Raw genomic sequence first — 17186 nt, 5'->3', positions numbered from 1 at the left:
CAATATTCAAGCCCCAGTCAGTCAGCTTTGTAGCAGAGCTCAATATTCCAATGGCCTGCAGCTGTATAATAAGCAGTTTGGGGATTCAGAATTATTCTAGCCATTAAAACAGAATATTTAAATAAACAGCAAAAAGATGCAGATTGGCTTCCTGTGGGGGAGGTTGCACAGATAACTCTAAAATACACTCCAGAATTGTGACTGCCAGGCCAAAGGGCAAACTCACCAGGCTGGAGGGCTGTAACCCTAAATACCTGAAAGCTGAGAAGTATGACTGACACAGAGATGAGAGATTCTGCTGAAGTTACACAGGGAGACCCTCCCCTGCTTTCTGTTTCACACAGCTCTGCCACGTGTCAGATCCTGGCTCCAGGTGTCCATGGGATGTCCTCGAGGGCTGGAGCATCTGTGGGACACCCTTGAGCCCTGGAGCCAGGCATCCCCAGCCTCAGGAACGATGGGGCCAGGCAGGAACCCACCTTGGGTGCCCCTGGCAGGCAAGAAGAAGCCAAACAGCCTCTCTGGAGCTGCCTGGCCACAGAACTCAGCTGCCTCGCAGCCCCAGCGATGCTCCCGAGGAGGAGGCAGCGAGGAGTGGGACCAGGAGGAAGAGTGGAGCTGCAGGGGCTGTGGGCAGCGTGGCAGCCCCAGCACAGCCCCCAGCAGGGCCCTGAAGGCTCCCTGTGAGATGTGACAGCTGGCAAAGGATGCTGCTCCCACCCACAGCCTCCGTGGGTGGTGCTGGGAGCAGCTACAGCAGCAAGCAAACATCTATCCTCCTGCACATCCTGCAGCTCCAGGAGAGCCACGTTCAGAGCACTCCAAACAAAGCTGCCCTCCTCCAGGGCAGGTGAATGGTGCTGTGGGTGGCTCAGGAATCAGGAATGCTTTTCTCACTGTGCTCAAGAGACCTTTCAGGTACATCAGTAAACAGCACGCAAGAACCTGCTGGAACTGACTGGGGAGAAACAGCAAAACAAGGCAGGGAGTAACTCACCATAAATATCAGAGGATGCATCAGACTTCTCCATCTGAATGTGCTGGGTAATTTTCTGACAGATTTCTATTTCCTTGTACAGCTGAATAGAGGGGAAAAAAACAAACACAAAAATATGTTACTGTGGGAGGACACATCAATTGTAATCATTTGGAACAGATTTTTGGTTTTTAATTACAGGCAGAAGAGAGGGACTGTGGTCATTATTTATCAAACAGTTTCTCTCCACCTGTGTGAGAGGCATTAGCAGTGTCACTCAGCTCTGCTGTTAGAACACAGAGAGGAGGAAGCAGTGTTTTCCCACCCCCACCACAAAACAGAGCAAGCATCTATTTCCCTCAGCCAATACCATCTTGAGTGCACGAGAAACAGAGCTTCTGTTCCTGTTTTCCTAATTTACAGGTAGCAATAGCTTCATGTTTTATATTATTTTAAAGAAGACATTGCAGGAATTCAATTATTCAACAGCATTAAAATCACAAGGAGCGATTTTGTTTCTTAAATACATTTCTTCATTATCAGACCATCAGATTTGCTATACCTCAGCCTGACATTTCACCTTTAACACCTTGATGTTTATTTGTACCAAGGAAAGCCCCCAAGTCTTTGAAATGGTCATTAACATCCTTCCTGGGAGACCAGGACAAATTCACACCTAGGCATCAGCTCAGAATTCCCTCCTTCCAGCTGCAAATCCCTCTGCCTTTCAGCACTGAAGTAACAAACCAGCCCTTTGTCTTCGGAAAAAATCATAGCCCCAGGTGAACGAGAGCCCACAGGTGAATATTAATTCTGTTTACATGCTGCTGTGAGCGTGTGAAAATGCAATTCGCAATAATTAACATTTTGAAACCCAGTGTTTGGACTGCAGTACTAAACTATTCCTTTGGAAAAGAAGAGGAGCTCGTTTGGAAAAGGTTTCCCTAATAAAAATACAATTTTCTCTCCTGCTTCTATCAGCACTACAACAATCAGTATTACAGAATAGTTACAGCCCCACAGAAGTAACTCCATGTTCTCCCCAAACGAGCCCACTCAGAGAAGCAACCATACAAAGTGTGCTGGCTTCATATCCCCACATCAGACATCACCCTGCAGCACCCATCTCTACCATTCCCTGCACAGTCCCACTGACAGAGTTTTGGGTTAATTACAGCTTTTTAGAATAAACACTCAGTGATGACTCTGTCAATCCTACACCCTCTCCACACAAGACAAGTCCCCAGAGTCCTTCCAGACAACGACAGCTAAGAGCTGTCTCCTCAGTTTTAATTTTCCCCAACTGTATCACACTTCCCAGTCCTAGCACTCCTCTAGCACTTTCTCACTATTTGTTGTTGTTGTTGACAGCATTAATGGAAAATCCCAGAAGTCCTTTGCTAAACGAGCAAAACCTCCATAGCTAGCAAAGTTTTACTTTTTATAAGTAAACCAGCCACCAGTGAAAAGGACTTTAAAAAGGTTTACAGCGTGCCTGTGTAAAATCACAGAGTTAAAGCACGACACTAATCCTGTTTGGTCTTTTTTTTTTTTTTTTTAATCTCTCATGGCAAAATTCCTTTGAAGTCTGCTTTCGAGATGAACGAGATGAAAACAGCCAGCTGAGGCAATTAAGGAAGTATATTCTCACACAGAACTCCAGACCTTCTTGACCTCAATCTTTACCTTACCATCAGGAAAGGAAAGACCAAAAAACACCCAACAACTTGTGTATTTTCCCCCTCTTTAAAACTCAGCGCGCTGAGGCCTCACACCTTGTCTTTAAAACCTCCATAGACAACACTAACAACAGGAAAAGACAACTTGGAGGGAAGTTAAACTTAAATGTACCTTAGAGTGACTTTCACACGTTGCCTGTGGCTGTCCCTCCTCTCTCCCCAGACACATCCACACACAAATATGAGCTAAACACCAACAGAGGATGAAACGTTTGGAGATCCCTTTGCTGAAGGCCAATTTGCTATGGTCTGCAAAGCACCATAATTGCAAGCTAAAAAGCCGAAGTCTGCGTGCTCCAGAAGGTCAGATAAACACTAATTAACAGCGTCCTGCCCAGTGTCATTTCATTAGCCCAGTGGGCAGCATTACCAGCTCATAGATCTCCTCCTCTGGCTTTGGCACGTAGAACTGGATCTGGTTCTCCAGGAGGAACTTCAGGCGCAGGTAGTGAGCAGAGCAGTCCAGCTGGTGTGTCTGCAGGAGACAGAGAGCCTTTAGACTGAAAAGCAGTCTTCCCCTCATCTCTGACCCTCACAGGAACAAAACCCCCCCAGCAGCACCTTCCTCCACCATCTCCTGCCCTGAAACCTGAACAAACCTGGCCTTCCTGCTCTCCCCAGGAATAAGATCCAGGTACCCACCGAGGGCACTCTGCTGACCTGGCATTCTGCTCCCTCCCAGGCCATTCCAGGAACGAGCCTGTGCTGGAACAGAAACCTCAGAGCATGCCTCTGGATAAAAGCATATCTAACCAAATGTTCTGCTAACAGAGCCAAACAGAGCAGGAGAGGTGTTTTCTGTTTGGTTTGGGTTTTTTTAGCACCTTCATAATTTAGCACGTAAATACGATGTGGCAGATTTCAAGCAAGGTTAATGCACACAAAAAAAAAAATCTGTCTGTCCTTTAAATTCAAAGCAGCTCAGGATGCACTGGCTAGAAGAAGCCAAGAGTTGCATCCTGGATTGCATCCCAGTGGAAACAGGTCACACCATTTTAATGAATTAGTTATAATTAGCTGAGGATACAGCATTTGGTCTGGGAGATGTTAACGACCTTTTCTCAGCATGATTAATAAGGTTGATTTAAGCAGAGGTTAATGCAGTGTGTAATTAAAACACATTACAAGTATGATAAACACAAAGGATATCATCCAGCAGTTACTTTCAAAGTTCCTAAAGTAAATCTAATGAGAAACCCCGAAGTGACTCACAGATACAGGAGATAAATTGTCCTCACTGTCACTTCTGAAATCCCACTATTAAAGGCCTTTATGCCTCAGCCTTTTCATTTTACACCAGCAAATTGCCAAGGTTTCTCAGGCTGTGCTGAAAACAATGGCTTATCTGAAAACTCATGCAAGAACATCACTATTGCCTGTTTGTCCTGTTTTTTAAAGGCTGGCTTTTCCAGTTCCAGCCCTGATCCAGCAGCACTGAGGTGATGAGCAAAGTACCTGCAGAGAACATCCCACCCTGACCCTCCAGCAGACACACAGAGAACAGGAAACACTTTGGAAAGCCTGGATTAGCCCAGGAGTAAAAAAAAGCTACCAATAATAAGAAGGAAAACCAAAACAGATCTATTGCTGCACTCTGCACAGTGCTCTGTTCAAATACGTCCAACCCAAAGATCAAATTATCCTTGGATGAAATGGAGTGCCTGAAATGGAACAACCTCCATAATCCAGGCAAATTCCTAGTTAATTAAATAATGACTGAAACCTATCAAGGGCCAAAAGAAAAACAGTTGAATGTAGGAGATAGCCTTGCTCCCTCACTTTTCTTTTTTGGACAGTTTCTTGCTTGCTTTTCTCACTGATTACTGCTGTTTTCCGTAGTTTTTACAGACACATACATGCAAACACCTCAGAAACTAAAGGGAAGCAGAACTGGCATTAAAGGTTCAGAAATGACAAGTTCAGAAATTGGCATTAAAGGTTCAGAGGAGTCCTGGGTTACTTTCTGGTCAGCTTAGTTAACTGTGCCTGGACACAGAAGTGTCTTAAACAAAAACACAGAGAGGTGACCTAAACTCACTGAGCGCATCCCCCGTGTCTGGGGGTGTCCAGGGTAGGGAACGGAGCTGGGAAGGGAATGGAGCCCCAGGAGAGGCTGAGGGAGCTGGGAAGGGGCTCAGCCTGGAGAAAAGGAGGCTCAGGGGGGACCTTGTGGCTCTGCACAGCTCCTGCCAGGAGGGGACAGCTGGGGGGAACAGGGACAGGAGGAGAGGGAACGGCCTCAGGCTGTGCCAGGTTGGACATCAAGAGGAATTTCTCCATGGAAAAGGGTTTTAAACAGTGGAAGGGAGGTTTGGAGTGCCCATCCCTGCAGGTGGTCCAGGGAAGGCTGGGAGGTGGCACTCACTGCTCTGGGCTGGGGACAAGGTGGGCATCGGGCACAGCTGGGACTCCGTGGGCTGGGAGGGCTTTTCCAACCTGAAGCATTCTGTGATTCTGTGAAAAAGGAGCCAGGCAACCTGGCAGCCTCCTCCTCCTGCCCCCAGAGGATCTCCTCCCTGTGCCCAAGCTGTTGTGTTCTGCACCTCAGTGTGCCTGAAGGTCAGTGCCAGCTGTGCTGCCCAGCCCACGCCACTGCCCAAAGCCCAGGGCTGGCACAGAGACCCCATCCACAGCCCACCAACGTCCTTCCCTTGTGGAAGTGACCCAAGGGATGCTTTCCAGCCTCCTCATGCAGGCAGAAATCACCACATGTGATGAATTTATCCAATCTGGGGCCTCCAGGCACTGGGCAGAGCATCAGCTGAAGACAAAACCGGGTAAAACACTCGTATTTAGAGGCACGAATTTCTTCCAACAAACCCCCTCAGCCCAAGTGGATGCCATCAATCCAGTACACTGTGATCCCATCCAGGTCAGGAATGAGAGCCCATGAGCCACCCCATTTAGCTAATTAACATCCTACAGTTGCCCCAGGGATGTGTCTGCTTCAAAATCTGACACCGGTTAAAGTGTTTCAAATAGGGCCACGATGTTCTGCTGAAGTGAAAGGGAAAGGTCCCTTGAATGTGGATACAGCCAGGCTGCCCTAAAAGCCAAACCATTAACCCACTTTTTGTTGCTGGGAGCTGCATCCATATGTGGGGAGGTGGGAGCAGAAACAGGGCAGCCTTAACGATACGAATATCCTTTCAAGGCCACCCAAAATACCTTTCAGCCATCCAAATCAGCTTCTTGGTTTATTTATTTCTCTCCTAATAACTCTGGCTAAGTCTGGACTAAATTAAGCAGCTAACCCCGTTTAAAGCACAACCCGACAGCCCAACCAAGGTGCTCCAGAAGAAGAATTTACAGCAGGGCTGGAATTCTGACTCAAGAGGCTCCAAGTGCCACGGCGGGCTGGCACACAAGCCCAGCTCTTCACCCAGCCTGGTCCTTCCTGGCCAAGGAGAGGGCTTGGCACGTTCTCCCAGCTTGGTGGGGGAGACCTGTGTGGCAGCACCACAGGAACGTGGCCATCCCATGGCTCCAGTGTGGCCCCAGCTCTCCCAGCAGGAAAACACCAGCCCAAAAGCAAAGTAAGCCCCCAGACCATCAGGCTTAGCTTCTCAGAGGCTCTGAGCACAGACCCAGAGACCTTGGGGTATCTGCTTCCTGCCCCTCATGCAGGTCCCTTTGAAAAATGTAAATGGTGAGGGGGGAAAAAAGCCCCAAACCTTTCTCACCTCACTTTTTATGCAGTCAAAAGACAAAATGCCATGTAGTCATCTAGGCTTGTTTTTCACTGCTATTATCTCCATACTGGGTTGTGGTGTTATTATCTCCACACTGGCTCGGCCTAAATCCGTAGACAGAGTGTGATTTCCTCCTCCATTTTAAGACATACCATAATGCAAATGTTAGTAATGCATATACATTCGTTCACACTGAGCAGTGTCATCACAGAATCACAGGATGGTTGAGATTGGAAGGGCCCAACTATTTCCTATCAGCCACAGAAAGCAATTTAATGCATATACACTGAGTTTTCCTGCCTTCCAAGTGATGTTGCTAGTTACATCTCAGGAGAAATCTTTGAGAAACCACTTTTAAAATGCTTTAAACACTCCTCCCACCAATCTTGAATCATAAAAGTGTCACAAAGCATACTCCAAAGCCTAACTCGCTGTATAATAACAAGCAGCAATGTTAGCATAAGAACACATTTTCCACAATTACTTTAGTGCATTTAATGCTCTCCAACAGAAGAATCAAGCTCAGTTTAGCAGCACAGATTTAACCACATCTACAAACATGAGGAGGTTTATATGAAATGTAGAGCTTGAAATGTTTACTGTACCAGAACTTGACTGGTTCTCAGATGGCAGATGGCAAACTGATGTGAAATGATGTGGATCGGATATTAAAGGGGGGAAAATGAGCTGAATGCAAGAGACAGAAGAAAGAGATTGATTATTAAATGCTACAGGAAAAAAAAAAGGCATCTCGACAGTGTTTTTCAGGCTGAAAGCTCTTACAGAAAGGAAAGAAACAGATAGCAGCTCTTGAAAAAACATTCACCAACCTCCCCTTCTCCTCAAACACCCCCACCCACCGCAGCAAAAGCACAGAGAGAGACCAGACCCTCAGCAGGCACCTGCTGGAGCCACGGAGCTCCACCAGCCTACTCCAGCCAAGGATTCGGTCCAGTGAGTTAACCATCCCTACCCAAAGGAGAACATAAATCCTAAAAATAAATCATTACTAATAATGTGTCATATCCAGCTTCCCTGTTATGCCTCTCTCCAAAAATGTCATCTTTTGCTGGAGACAAAGCAGAGCTTTCACAAGCTGCAGCGCACCTGGCAGGGAGACGAGCGCACCATGCAATTACTGGAAACAAACGCCTTTCTCTCACCTTCCCTCTCTTTAGAAGCACATGCAACACGTTCTGAAAGTCCCCAAAGTTAAGCTCTCAATAGTAATAAATGTTTTCTTTCCTCCTGCTGTTGTTGTTGTACAAAGCAGACTCACTTTTCAGAGCGGCACGTGACAGGAGTTGGGTCTCGCTCGCTCAGAAAACACACATTATGCAGCTGCCAGAGCTGAAAGCCTGTGTTTAATTTGTCAAAGTTTCCAACTCTTTAGACATGCAACTCTTTTCAATGGCCCAACGTCTCTGATACTTCATCTGGCAAAGAAATCCAGGTGGTTTTTCTTCCCCCCCACTCCAATGTCAATAAAAGCTTTCGCCCGTCCCCTCCTGCCACCCACGCGAGGTTGGGTCTGGTCCTGCACTGCAGGCAGCAAACACGGGCACCTTCTCCCATCCTGCTGCTGCTGCTCTGCCCGTGCCAGCCTGCGGGCAGGGAAGCAGGGATGGCTCCTGGAAACAGGTGCCCTGGCTCCTGGGAAGGGGTGAGGCCACCTCACCTGCCTGGCAGAGCGGGGAAGGGGCTGTGGCAGGGATGCAGGGCTGGGGGCACCAGCGTGGCTGCACCACCGCAGTGCGGGGCACGGGGAGGGGTCCCACACTCAGCTCGGTGCCCCTGCAGGGACAGGGGATGGCTGGCTCTGGGAAAGGCAGCAGCAGAGGCAGAGCCAGCGTGCGAAGGCTCTTCCAAGGCTCATGCACAGCAGCCAGAGTGGGCAAGGCAAAGCCCAGCCCGCTGCCTGCCCCTGCACCCACGCCGAGCTGGCTCCAGCGGCAGGGAATTCTCTGCTGCGCTCCTGGCCTCAGCACTGCGGTGCCATGTGTGTTTTTCACCTTGGACAGAAGTGGTGTCCCAGTGCAGAGCTGCCCAAGCACTGGCACAGGAGGCTGCACTGACTTCCCAGCCGCCCCAGGGCACGTTTACCTTGCAGATCATTTCCAGCACGTCCCGGGAGGTGTCCCCAGGCCGGATGACTGTCAGGGCAGGCTGGTTGTTGGGCAGGCAGAACCACGAGGGCGTGAAGTACTCGTGGACCCAAATATCACAGTCGGGGTTGTGCTGGTGGACGCTGCTCAGGGCCACTTCTTTCTCCCTCTAAAGAGACAAAATCCATCATGACAATCCCAGCCCAACACAGCTCCCTTTTCATCAATGACTAGAGCATTATGTGCTGTACCAGAGCACTCTTAGAGAGAAGATATTTTGTTCCTGAGCCCAGGTTGAAGGCTTGTCTGGACAGGAACCTGCAGTTTTCCCTGTGCCACCCACACAGCTACACTGCTGCAGTGTGCTTCTCCTGGGATTTCACCCTCTGGCTACTGGGAATGCTAGGAATGCAGCAAAAAAATAGTAGGGATGAAAGCAATATGAATTCAAAACTGAAATGTGCAGTGTTTCTGGGCAAACCAATGCTGACAAGACTGCTGTGGGTACTGCAGCTCCAATGCTTAGAAATGGCAAAATAGCAAGTCTTAGTATTTATTCTGAATTTACTGGCTGCAAACATGGGGGAAGGAGGCAGCTGGAGAGCTGGGGTTTTACCTTGCCATCCGGGACTGTGTCATCAAAGATCCCTTCAAGAGATTTCTTCACTGAATCCACTCCTTCTCCAAACACCTGAGGAACAAGAGATGGAATCTGCTTTAAAACACGAACGTGACTCCTTGTGCCCAGCACGTACCACGGGCAGAAAAGTCTGTCTAACATCCAGCATGGAATTCAAAGCGAGAAATACAAAGAGCCATCTCCAAACACGCTGCTTGCAGAAATGTTTCACTCTTGTAGAAATTTGGGATGGGGAAAACCTTCTTCAGGGTGGGTAAGTCACATCCAGCAGCCCTTCTAACCTCTTTTTGCTTGAGCCCGTCATCCAAAAAGAAACAGCACAAGAACAAAGAGGTATTTTCAGCAGAGAGGGGATCCCAAACACCAGGTCAGCTCACTCCAAGTGCCATTCCTTAAATACAGGGAAGTGCTGTCCTGTGTCCCCCACCCCCAGTTCCTCACTAGGACCACTCCTCCTGAGCACAAGCATGGCTTTACTGACACAGGCACACCTTTGCACCAGTCTCTCTCTAGAGCTGGGCTCTCCACCAGGGTTTGCAGGGCAGAGAACTGGGGGACCTCTCCAACAGTCCCTGCCTCTCTGCTGCAGATGCACTGGAGAAAAGGAAAACAGCAGTTTGATGGAAGAGAAGGCGGGGTGAAAAACAAGCTGGTGATAGGGTGGTGCAGGAAGATAAGAGGCCATTTCTGCTTGGAGGGCTGTCCTGACTTCCTTGGCAGAGCTGGACTCATTTTATCTCTCTTTGTGCTGGGTTTCTCCACCAGTAAAAGTGGGAAATGAACATTTCCCCACCTCTGCCAACGCTGAGAACTCAGAAGGGCTCTGCTTCTGGCTGGCTTTGTAATGACCCAGCTGCCAAAATGTACTCAGCAAACTTTGAAGCACAAGGCAGTGTAACCCTTCTCTAATGAAACAGGAGCTGGTAACCCAAGCACGAGCCAGAGAGCCAAAACCAACAGGATCCTGTGCAGGAGGAATGACCAAACAGGAAGATTTCCAGCATCCACCCCAAATCAGCACAGGGCTGCATCAGAAGGGCAGGCAGGGTTGGTGCTGCAGCAGAATCCAATCATGAGAACTGAAAAGTTCAGTTTTACAGCTCCACGTCAGCACAGCCCTAGGATCGAGTTGCTGGGCTGTTAATTATTCCCTGGCTAAAATGAAGCAGGGACCAGGCAGGATGGGAAAAGGTCTCTGCCTTTTGGGGACTTAGAGTTGGTTGCTTCCAATGGGCAACACTTTGCACAAGCAAGGGAAATGTGTTCAGGCATTGCATTTAGACACTGCTACTTTCTCCAAACTTCACATTTTTTACAACTCTCTCCACAATGACTTTCCTGTAGCCTGGAACAGAGTCCCTCTCCGTGCCTGTGCTGTGGAGGCGTGAGGGGGGCAGGAGCAGGGGAGGCAGCGTGAAGAATGCAATTATCTCCACTGAAAGGAAAAACAAAAGGGGGGAGCTCAGGGGGAAAAAAAAACAGCTTTGAAAACACAGCACGGGCAGGATCCCAGCTCAGGACGAGAGATACAAAGTAAATACAAAGCAACAGGGATGCTGCAGCATCAGCACCAGGGACTGGGAATGTGCCCATGGAGCCACATTCCAGCCAAGCCCTGGGCTTTTGCTCAGCCTCTAAATATCAGGTGAACTTTCAGTGCCTCGCTCCAAACAAGCTGATCATCCTCTGCTGAACAAAACAAACACCCACTGCTGCTTGAACAGACAGCACAAGAAATCACAGGGCACAGAACAGCGTGTGTCCCCAGCCTTTCTCCCCTCAAGATGTGAGAGAAGGAAAGGCAGAGCCTACATTTCCTGCAGTTAGATGAGGTATGGCTCTCAAAAAGTGAAAGCTGTAATTAGGGACTGTTTGGAAAGAGTAACAGGGAAGCACCTTCCTACCATACTGGAACCTGTTTTCTAGAGAAAGATCTGGGCAGTGACTGGGTGGAAACAGCACAACTTCTGCTTTTTTATAAATCTGAACCAAAACAGGGAGTGTCCCAACTAAATGCAAAGCTTCTTGTCACTTTAGGAAGTTTTCACCAAACTCAGCTACATTTAAAGCATTGTACATCATCATTTTAAATTCAAAATAACCAAACAAGTCTGGATTGTTTTGGGTTCTTTCCTCTCCAAAGTTATATCTGTTTTACACTGCTGCTTCGTTGCTCCTGAGGTCAGGAAAAGCAGAAGGAGCAGAAATGCAACAACAGAATTCAGCTAAAGAAAAGGGCAAATTCCAAACCTTTGGTAGGAGCTGCTGTGCCCTGATCTGCAGCTCCAGTCCCAGATTTTGGAAGGGGATGAGGAATGCCACGACTCTGCGCCAGTGACTCTTTGTGCTGCATTCTGCCTGCTAACAAACCACCCCTGCAAACAACAACACCCCAAACTTACCTGGTTGATGCTCGGCCTCCCCTGCTTTTTCTTCGAGGTAGTGTCCAGCCCCCAGAGAGAAGAGAACCTGCTCCTCCTCTTGCTGGCAGACCTGGACATGGCCTGTGTCCTTCTCCTCACTCCCGACTCCCCCGTGCGAGCCGCCACCTGTCAATGCCACATGGCTTCAGCCTCAGAGCTGCAGCAGCCCCAGCACACAGCCCCACCAAACTGGGGGGGGAAAGGCAAATCCTATGGCAACACAGGGTTCCCACTGCTGGCACAGTGGGGATGCTGCCAGGCCGCTGCCTTCTCTCTGCAAATTAACTCACTTCTGCCAGCATCCAATACCAAATATTGAAATGGACAGTGCACACCACCTCCTTCAGCTTTTGGCATTTCATGTGAGATGTTTTAAAGGAGCCTAATCATCACAGAGCAAAACCTCAGCACCAGTGAAGGGTTTGGGGTTTTTTTTCTTTTATTTTTCTTTTCCTAGCAAGATCTCAAAGCTGGACATGTGAAATCTGAGATTTCCAAACTTATCTGTTGCTCCCCAAAAACTCGGTCTTCCTCTTTGCTCTTTCCTGTGGAAACGCTCTGGGCATCCTGGTGCTGACTCAGAAGTGCAGCAGGGCCACATAAAGGCTTGCAGGGAGCTCACGGCATTTAAGCCTGCACTTCCTCAAAGATAAGTGACATCTGAAGGATTGAGCAAGGCACAGGAAGGGGAAAAGTGAGCTGAAACGACCCTTCCCACCAGAGCAGTGCCAGCTGCTCTGCAAAATGCCCTGTGGCAGCAGGAGCCTTGCCTTTACTGAGCCCAGCTATCTGGGGAGCTCTGGAGCAGAGCAGTGGGGACATCACTCAGAGCTGAAGTGCTCAGGCCCAACGTCAAAGCAGATTTCCCAGACAGACAGACAGACAGACAGACCCACCCTGCCGACTGCACTTCCTGGAACACCTCAGTGCTGCATCCCCACAGCCCAGAGCAGCAGAATGGCACTGCCACACGTCTGGCAGTGCCTGCAGGAACACCCCTGTCCTGTCCTGTCCTGTCCCCAAGGGATGCTCCCAGCTGAGGAACCTGGATGCAGCACATCCCAAACCACAGCTGGCATGGACAGAGGGCTGGCTGCTGCACCAGGGAACTGTGTGAGGAGTGGGGGCTCTCCTTGGGAAACATGGGGAAATCCAGGAAAAGGAGAACTTGACCACCACAGCAACGTCTCCATTTCCACAGCCCAGACTGTGAGAGGCTCCACAGCTGTGCCTGGGACATTCATGCAGAGCCCCCTGGGGTAACTCAGCACATCCTTGGATGAACGAACTGAGCAACATCTTCAGGAGACTTGGGTCATGGAATCACAGAATCATTTGGGATGGAGGGGACCTTAAAGCCCATCCCATTCCCCACCCTGCCATGGGCAGGGACACCTTCCACCATCCCAGGCTGCTCCAAGGCCTGTCCATCCTGGCCTCAGACACTTCCAGGGCTGGAGCAGCCACAGCTGCTGTGGGTAAATTCCCTTCCTGAAACTTGAGTTAGGGCTCCTAACATGAGCTTGCATTTCCCCACGTTCCTGGGGGCAAAGGAGGACATGAGAGTTTGCTGAGAGGAGAAGAAAACACGTGTCTCTTCCAACACAACATTTTCCAAACATATTTTTTCCCTTGGCTCTCCAGAGACACCAGCATGAAGAGGCAGACTGTTTTTCAGGCTCAGGCTCAGTGCTTTGCTTGATGCGAAAAAAAAAAAAAAAAAAAGCATAAATGCAAATTACAGCCCGCCACTTAAAAAATATAATAAATCCACCAGCAATTTGCAGGATGATGACGCTAATCTTTTCATATAGGAAAGAATAAAAACGCCCCTGACTGAATTACAGCTCTGCATTCAATTGAAGGGTACAGCTGACATCTACAAGACAACAGTGGAGCTCAGCTATTTCTGCGAACCTCCAGGAGTCCAAGCCACGACGACAAGAACTGGATTTAAACTCATTAAAACCCCTCCACTTTGCAAAACATTTCCCTCTACTTTTAAGAGCCGCGTTGTTACAGTACTTCAATTTAAACAACCATTATTTGCCACACCACAGGTAGCAGAGAAGAACGTTTCCCCTCCCGTGTGGAGCATCAGGTGTTGATGACCAGAGAGCGGGCACTGGAATAGTTGGTTGGTAGTTCCATCCATATGGAATGAAGTCAGATATGCCCAAGAAGGTCTCATAAGGCTCCCACTGACTTCACGGGACGTGTGGATCACGCCCAAGTCCGCGGACACTTGAGATGACCCTGCTCCTCTAACGGGAAGATCTGATTGTGGTGGAAATTCAAAACCACACGTCTAGGGCAAAGATGGCTCTTCCCCAAGGCCGTGGCAGCAAGCAGCTGCTTCTTCAGGCACGGCCAGGCCCCTCTGGGAGCAGCACCTCCTGCAGGCCCAGCTCCCGGAGCCCTGCCCTGCACTCACTGTCCGAGCCCAGCACATCCCTCTGGCTGCCCTGGCTGTCTCCAGACCCTGGCAGGGGGCTTGGGGACCTTGGCACGAAGTCAAAAACACCTGTGTCTTCCATTCTAGCCCGTGGGAAAAACTGTCAATTTTGTATGAGGAATTACAAGCCACAAGGGTTTGGGTAGTGTGGTATTTGGATTAACACAGGGTGGAAGAGGAGAATTTTGGGATTTTTAGAATGGGGTTCAAGGGGGTACACGATGGAGGGATTTGGGCGTGTCCTGGCCTTCTTCTCCTTTCTTCTTGCCCTCCATGTCTTGGTGTGCTGGTGACATTTTTCTGTTGGTTTGGGATGGGGACACACTGTCTAACACAGATGTTAGGTATTGGTGCATCGTTATAAACAGACTACACGGCAGATGGCCATGGCCTCCTTGCTAGGCAGAGCTCGGCAGGTCAGACAAAGAATGTTTAGATAAGAGGAAATAAACAACCTTCAAAACTCGACTTCACGCATTCCAGGCCCCTCCTTTGGCTGCCGGGCCAGGGGAACAAGGCCGTTCACACTGACCCCCACAACTCACCAGCGCGTGGAAGGACGACACGGAGAAGATGCCCAGGCGGCCCATGGCCACCTTGGTGGGGCGGCTGGCGAAGGCCAGCAGGCGCTTGGGGTTGGGCAGCTCCCCGCCCTGCAGGCTGGCCAGGTAACAGCGGTACCGGAACAGGTCCATCTGGAACTGCTCCAGGTTCTGCTCCCACACGAAGATCTGCGCCCGGCAGCCAGGGGAGAGAAGGGGAGAAGAGGCTGGTAAATGCCCTGAAAAAAATTCCCAGTGGCACACCCTTTTCACCAGTGTTGATCTCATCCAATAAACCCTGATTGCTGATTTTCCCACGTTCCCCTGCCCTCCCAACCCCCCCACCACGAGATGCAAATAGTAAAGAAGTTTTGATTAGATGGAAAACAACTTTTTCTACATTTGTGGCAAAAGTTTCCTCCTGGGACAACTGCTCCTTTGATACAATGCTAATTAACAGGATTAAATTTTCATTTTTCATTTTCTTTGTATTTCCAGGATTCTCTGCTCAGCAGTCCCTTAAGAGGCTTCTTTCATGCATCAAGAGCATCTGAGGAACCAGAAGAGCAAACCCCACCAAACTCCAGGCACAGGGCATCCCAAATCAGCAGCCACAGCAGCAACTTTGCTGTGAGCAACAACAGAGCTTGAAAAAGTGCCATACACTGGGGGTAATTAATCTGATCAGTGGAAGAGTGCTGTAATCAGCCCATGGAAGGACTTATTTAAATAATTCAAATAGCTTATAGGAAACAATTTCAAAGCATCCAGACAAACTCAGTTACATAAGGAGAGAGACTGCTCTGCCCTCTGACTGTGACTGACAGCTTTGAGTGGAGCTCTTTAGCCTCTCCCTCCCCCTTCTCCCCCATTTCCCCTTCTCACGGGCTTGCAGGGGGTACAAATCCCTTTAGCTCAGCCCCAGCCACTTCCCATGCTTTGCTTTACAGGCACACTTGGCAGCCGTGGTAGGAGAGCTCCGAGTGAGGGAAGCAGCAGCCATATGTTAAGTTTCCCAAAATAAGGTGCTGCTGCAGCAGCGGGAGAGACATCTGCTCGAGGCTCTCTGCTTCTGAAACCCAGCCACGCTGTCCACTTGAAGGCAGCAGGAGCGGGCCCAGGGGAGCCAGGGATGCTGCCACAAGGTCAAGGCAGGCCCTTGTGACAACCAGAAACTTCTTCAGCCCAGCTGCCAGCAGAAGCAGCAGCCCCTGACACACTCAAAGCAGCAGCAGTGTTTGTTGGTGTGTGAACAGCTGTTCCCCAAGGCATCCTCCAGCCATGGCCTGGCAGCCTCCTGCTGTCCAAATCTCCTGGAGGCCAGCAGAAGACAGCCCATGCTGGACCTCAGTGGAGAAATGGTGCAGCTAAGGCAGCCAGCACAGCTCTCCTGCTCCAGGCAGCCCCCAACAACCACTAAAAGGCCTTAAACCCTCACTAGGGACTCGTTTCGCATGAGCAAGAGTTCACCTGATCCAGTATGGTCTTCTTCTTCTTGGAGTCTGTTACGGAGGACAGCTGCATTTCACCCATTTTCTTCATCTTCTCGTCCATGTCGATCTTCTGCTCCAGCTTTTTGATCTCCGTTTTGAGCAGCTTGACCGTGTCCTCCTTGTGGTGCTGCCGCGCCACGGCGGTGGCGCAGGCCGAGTGGATCGCCGTGATCCAGTTCTCCAGCTCCGTCTGGCTGCACGTCTGCAGCGGGGAAAGGGGGACAAGGAGTCAGGATCCTCCTCCACACTGACTGCAGACTAGCAAAAGCAATTCCAAGGAGTTTCCTTTCCCTCTGATCTCGAGATTCAAAGCCTTAAACCCGCTGACTCCTGGCGAAGCAATAAGCTGCCCATCAGCCCTAAGCACCAGGCACTCAGCTCTTGGAATCACACCTCTGTCTGTGCCTTGCAGCTGGGGGTGCTTCCCAGCAAGGCCTCAGCCATTACCTCCCTGGCTCAGCGCAGTGAACTTCTAGCTTGGCATTTAACCATGGTTTCTAAACTCCAGCTCCTTAAGGCAGGGAATGAATGCACCGCTGCTGTGCCCTTCCCAGGATGGAGAGCATGCAGCACTTAACAGTAAATGAATGGCAGAAAACGTGACCATGAGAGGTGTGAGTGGCTTTACTCTGGTGCACAGACAAACAAGCTTTCTGTTTCTGAAGGTCCCAAAGCCCTCTGAAGACACCCCTGCTACCATTAAAGGCAGGCTCACCCTCATTTTCACAGCCCTGGCACTGTCCCTTCCCAAGCATGGATGTGGCAGTTTGGGATAAGGGAACTCCTTGCTGGAAGTGTCCAAGGCCAGGTTGGACAGGCCTTGGAGCAACCTGTGATAGTGGAAGGTGACCCTGCCCATGGCAGGGCGTGGAATTGGATAATCTTTCATGTCCCTTCCAGCCCAAACTCCTCCATGAGACACCAGGCTGGAGCATGGGACACCAGTACTTTTTTCTGGAAGAGAACTATTCTGCTTAGAGGCTTTTGACACACAGAGAAGAATCTTTCCAGATTCTTCTTTCCAGATTTTCCAAATAAAAAGTCAATCTTCTTAGGCCTTTTACTAAACTCCATTCTGTTTTACAGCAGGTCATGAACTAAACTTTCCAGCCAGCTCAGGG

General features: G+C 49.7%; 1 protein-coding gene across 12 annotated transcripts in view; it reads right to left on the bottom strand.

Moving 5' to 3' along the window:
* TIAM1 (TIAM Rac1 associated GEF 1) overlaps positions 1-17186 on the bottom strand; it is a 156513-nt gene that overhangs the window by 36281 nt on the left and 103046 nt on the right. For all 12 annotated transcript variants that reach the window (XM_053934447.1, XM_053934439.1, XM_053934440.1 and 9 more), the window contains 7 exons: positions 16043-16267; positions 14576-14761; positions 11555-11701; positions 9129-9203; positions 8511-8681; positions 3086-3190; positions 998-1079 (listed from right to left, as the gene is read on the bottom strand). In XM_053934447.1, the coding sequence (XP_053790422.1) occupies positions 998-1079; positions 3086-3190; positions 8511-8681; positions 9129-9203; positions 11555-11701; positions 14576-14761; positions 16043-16267 (991 nt within the window). The remainder of the gene's footprint in view (positions 1-997; positions 1080-3085; positions 3191-8510; positions 8682-9128; positions 9204-11554; positions 11702-14575; positions 14762-16042; positions 16268-17186) is intronic.

Source organism: Vidua chalybeata, chromosome 2 (assembly GCF_026979565.1).
Source record: "Vidua chalybeata isolate OUT-0048 chromosome 2, bVidCha1 merged haplotype, whole genome shotgun sequence".
In the NCBI taxonomy this organism is placed as follows: domain Eukaryota; kingdom Metazoa; phylum Chordata; class Aves; order Passeriformes; family Viduidae; genus Vidua; species Vidua chalybeata.
Note: the sequence above shows the minus strand (reverse complement) of the source record. Positions and strands in the feature narration are given on the sequence as shown.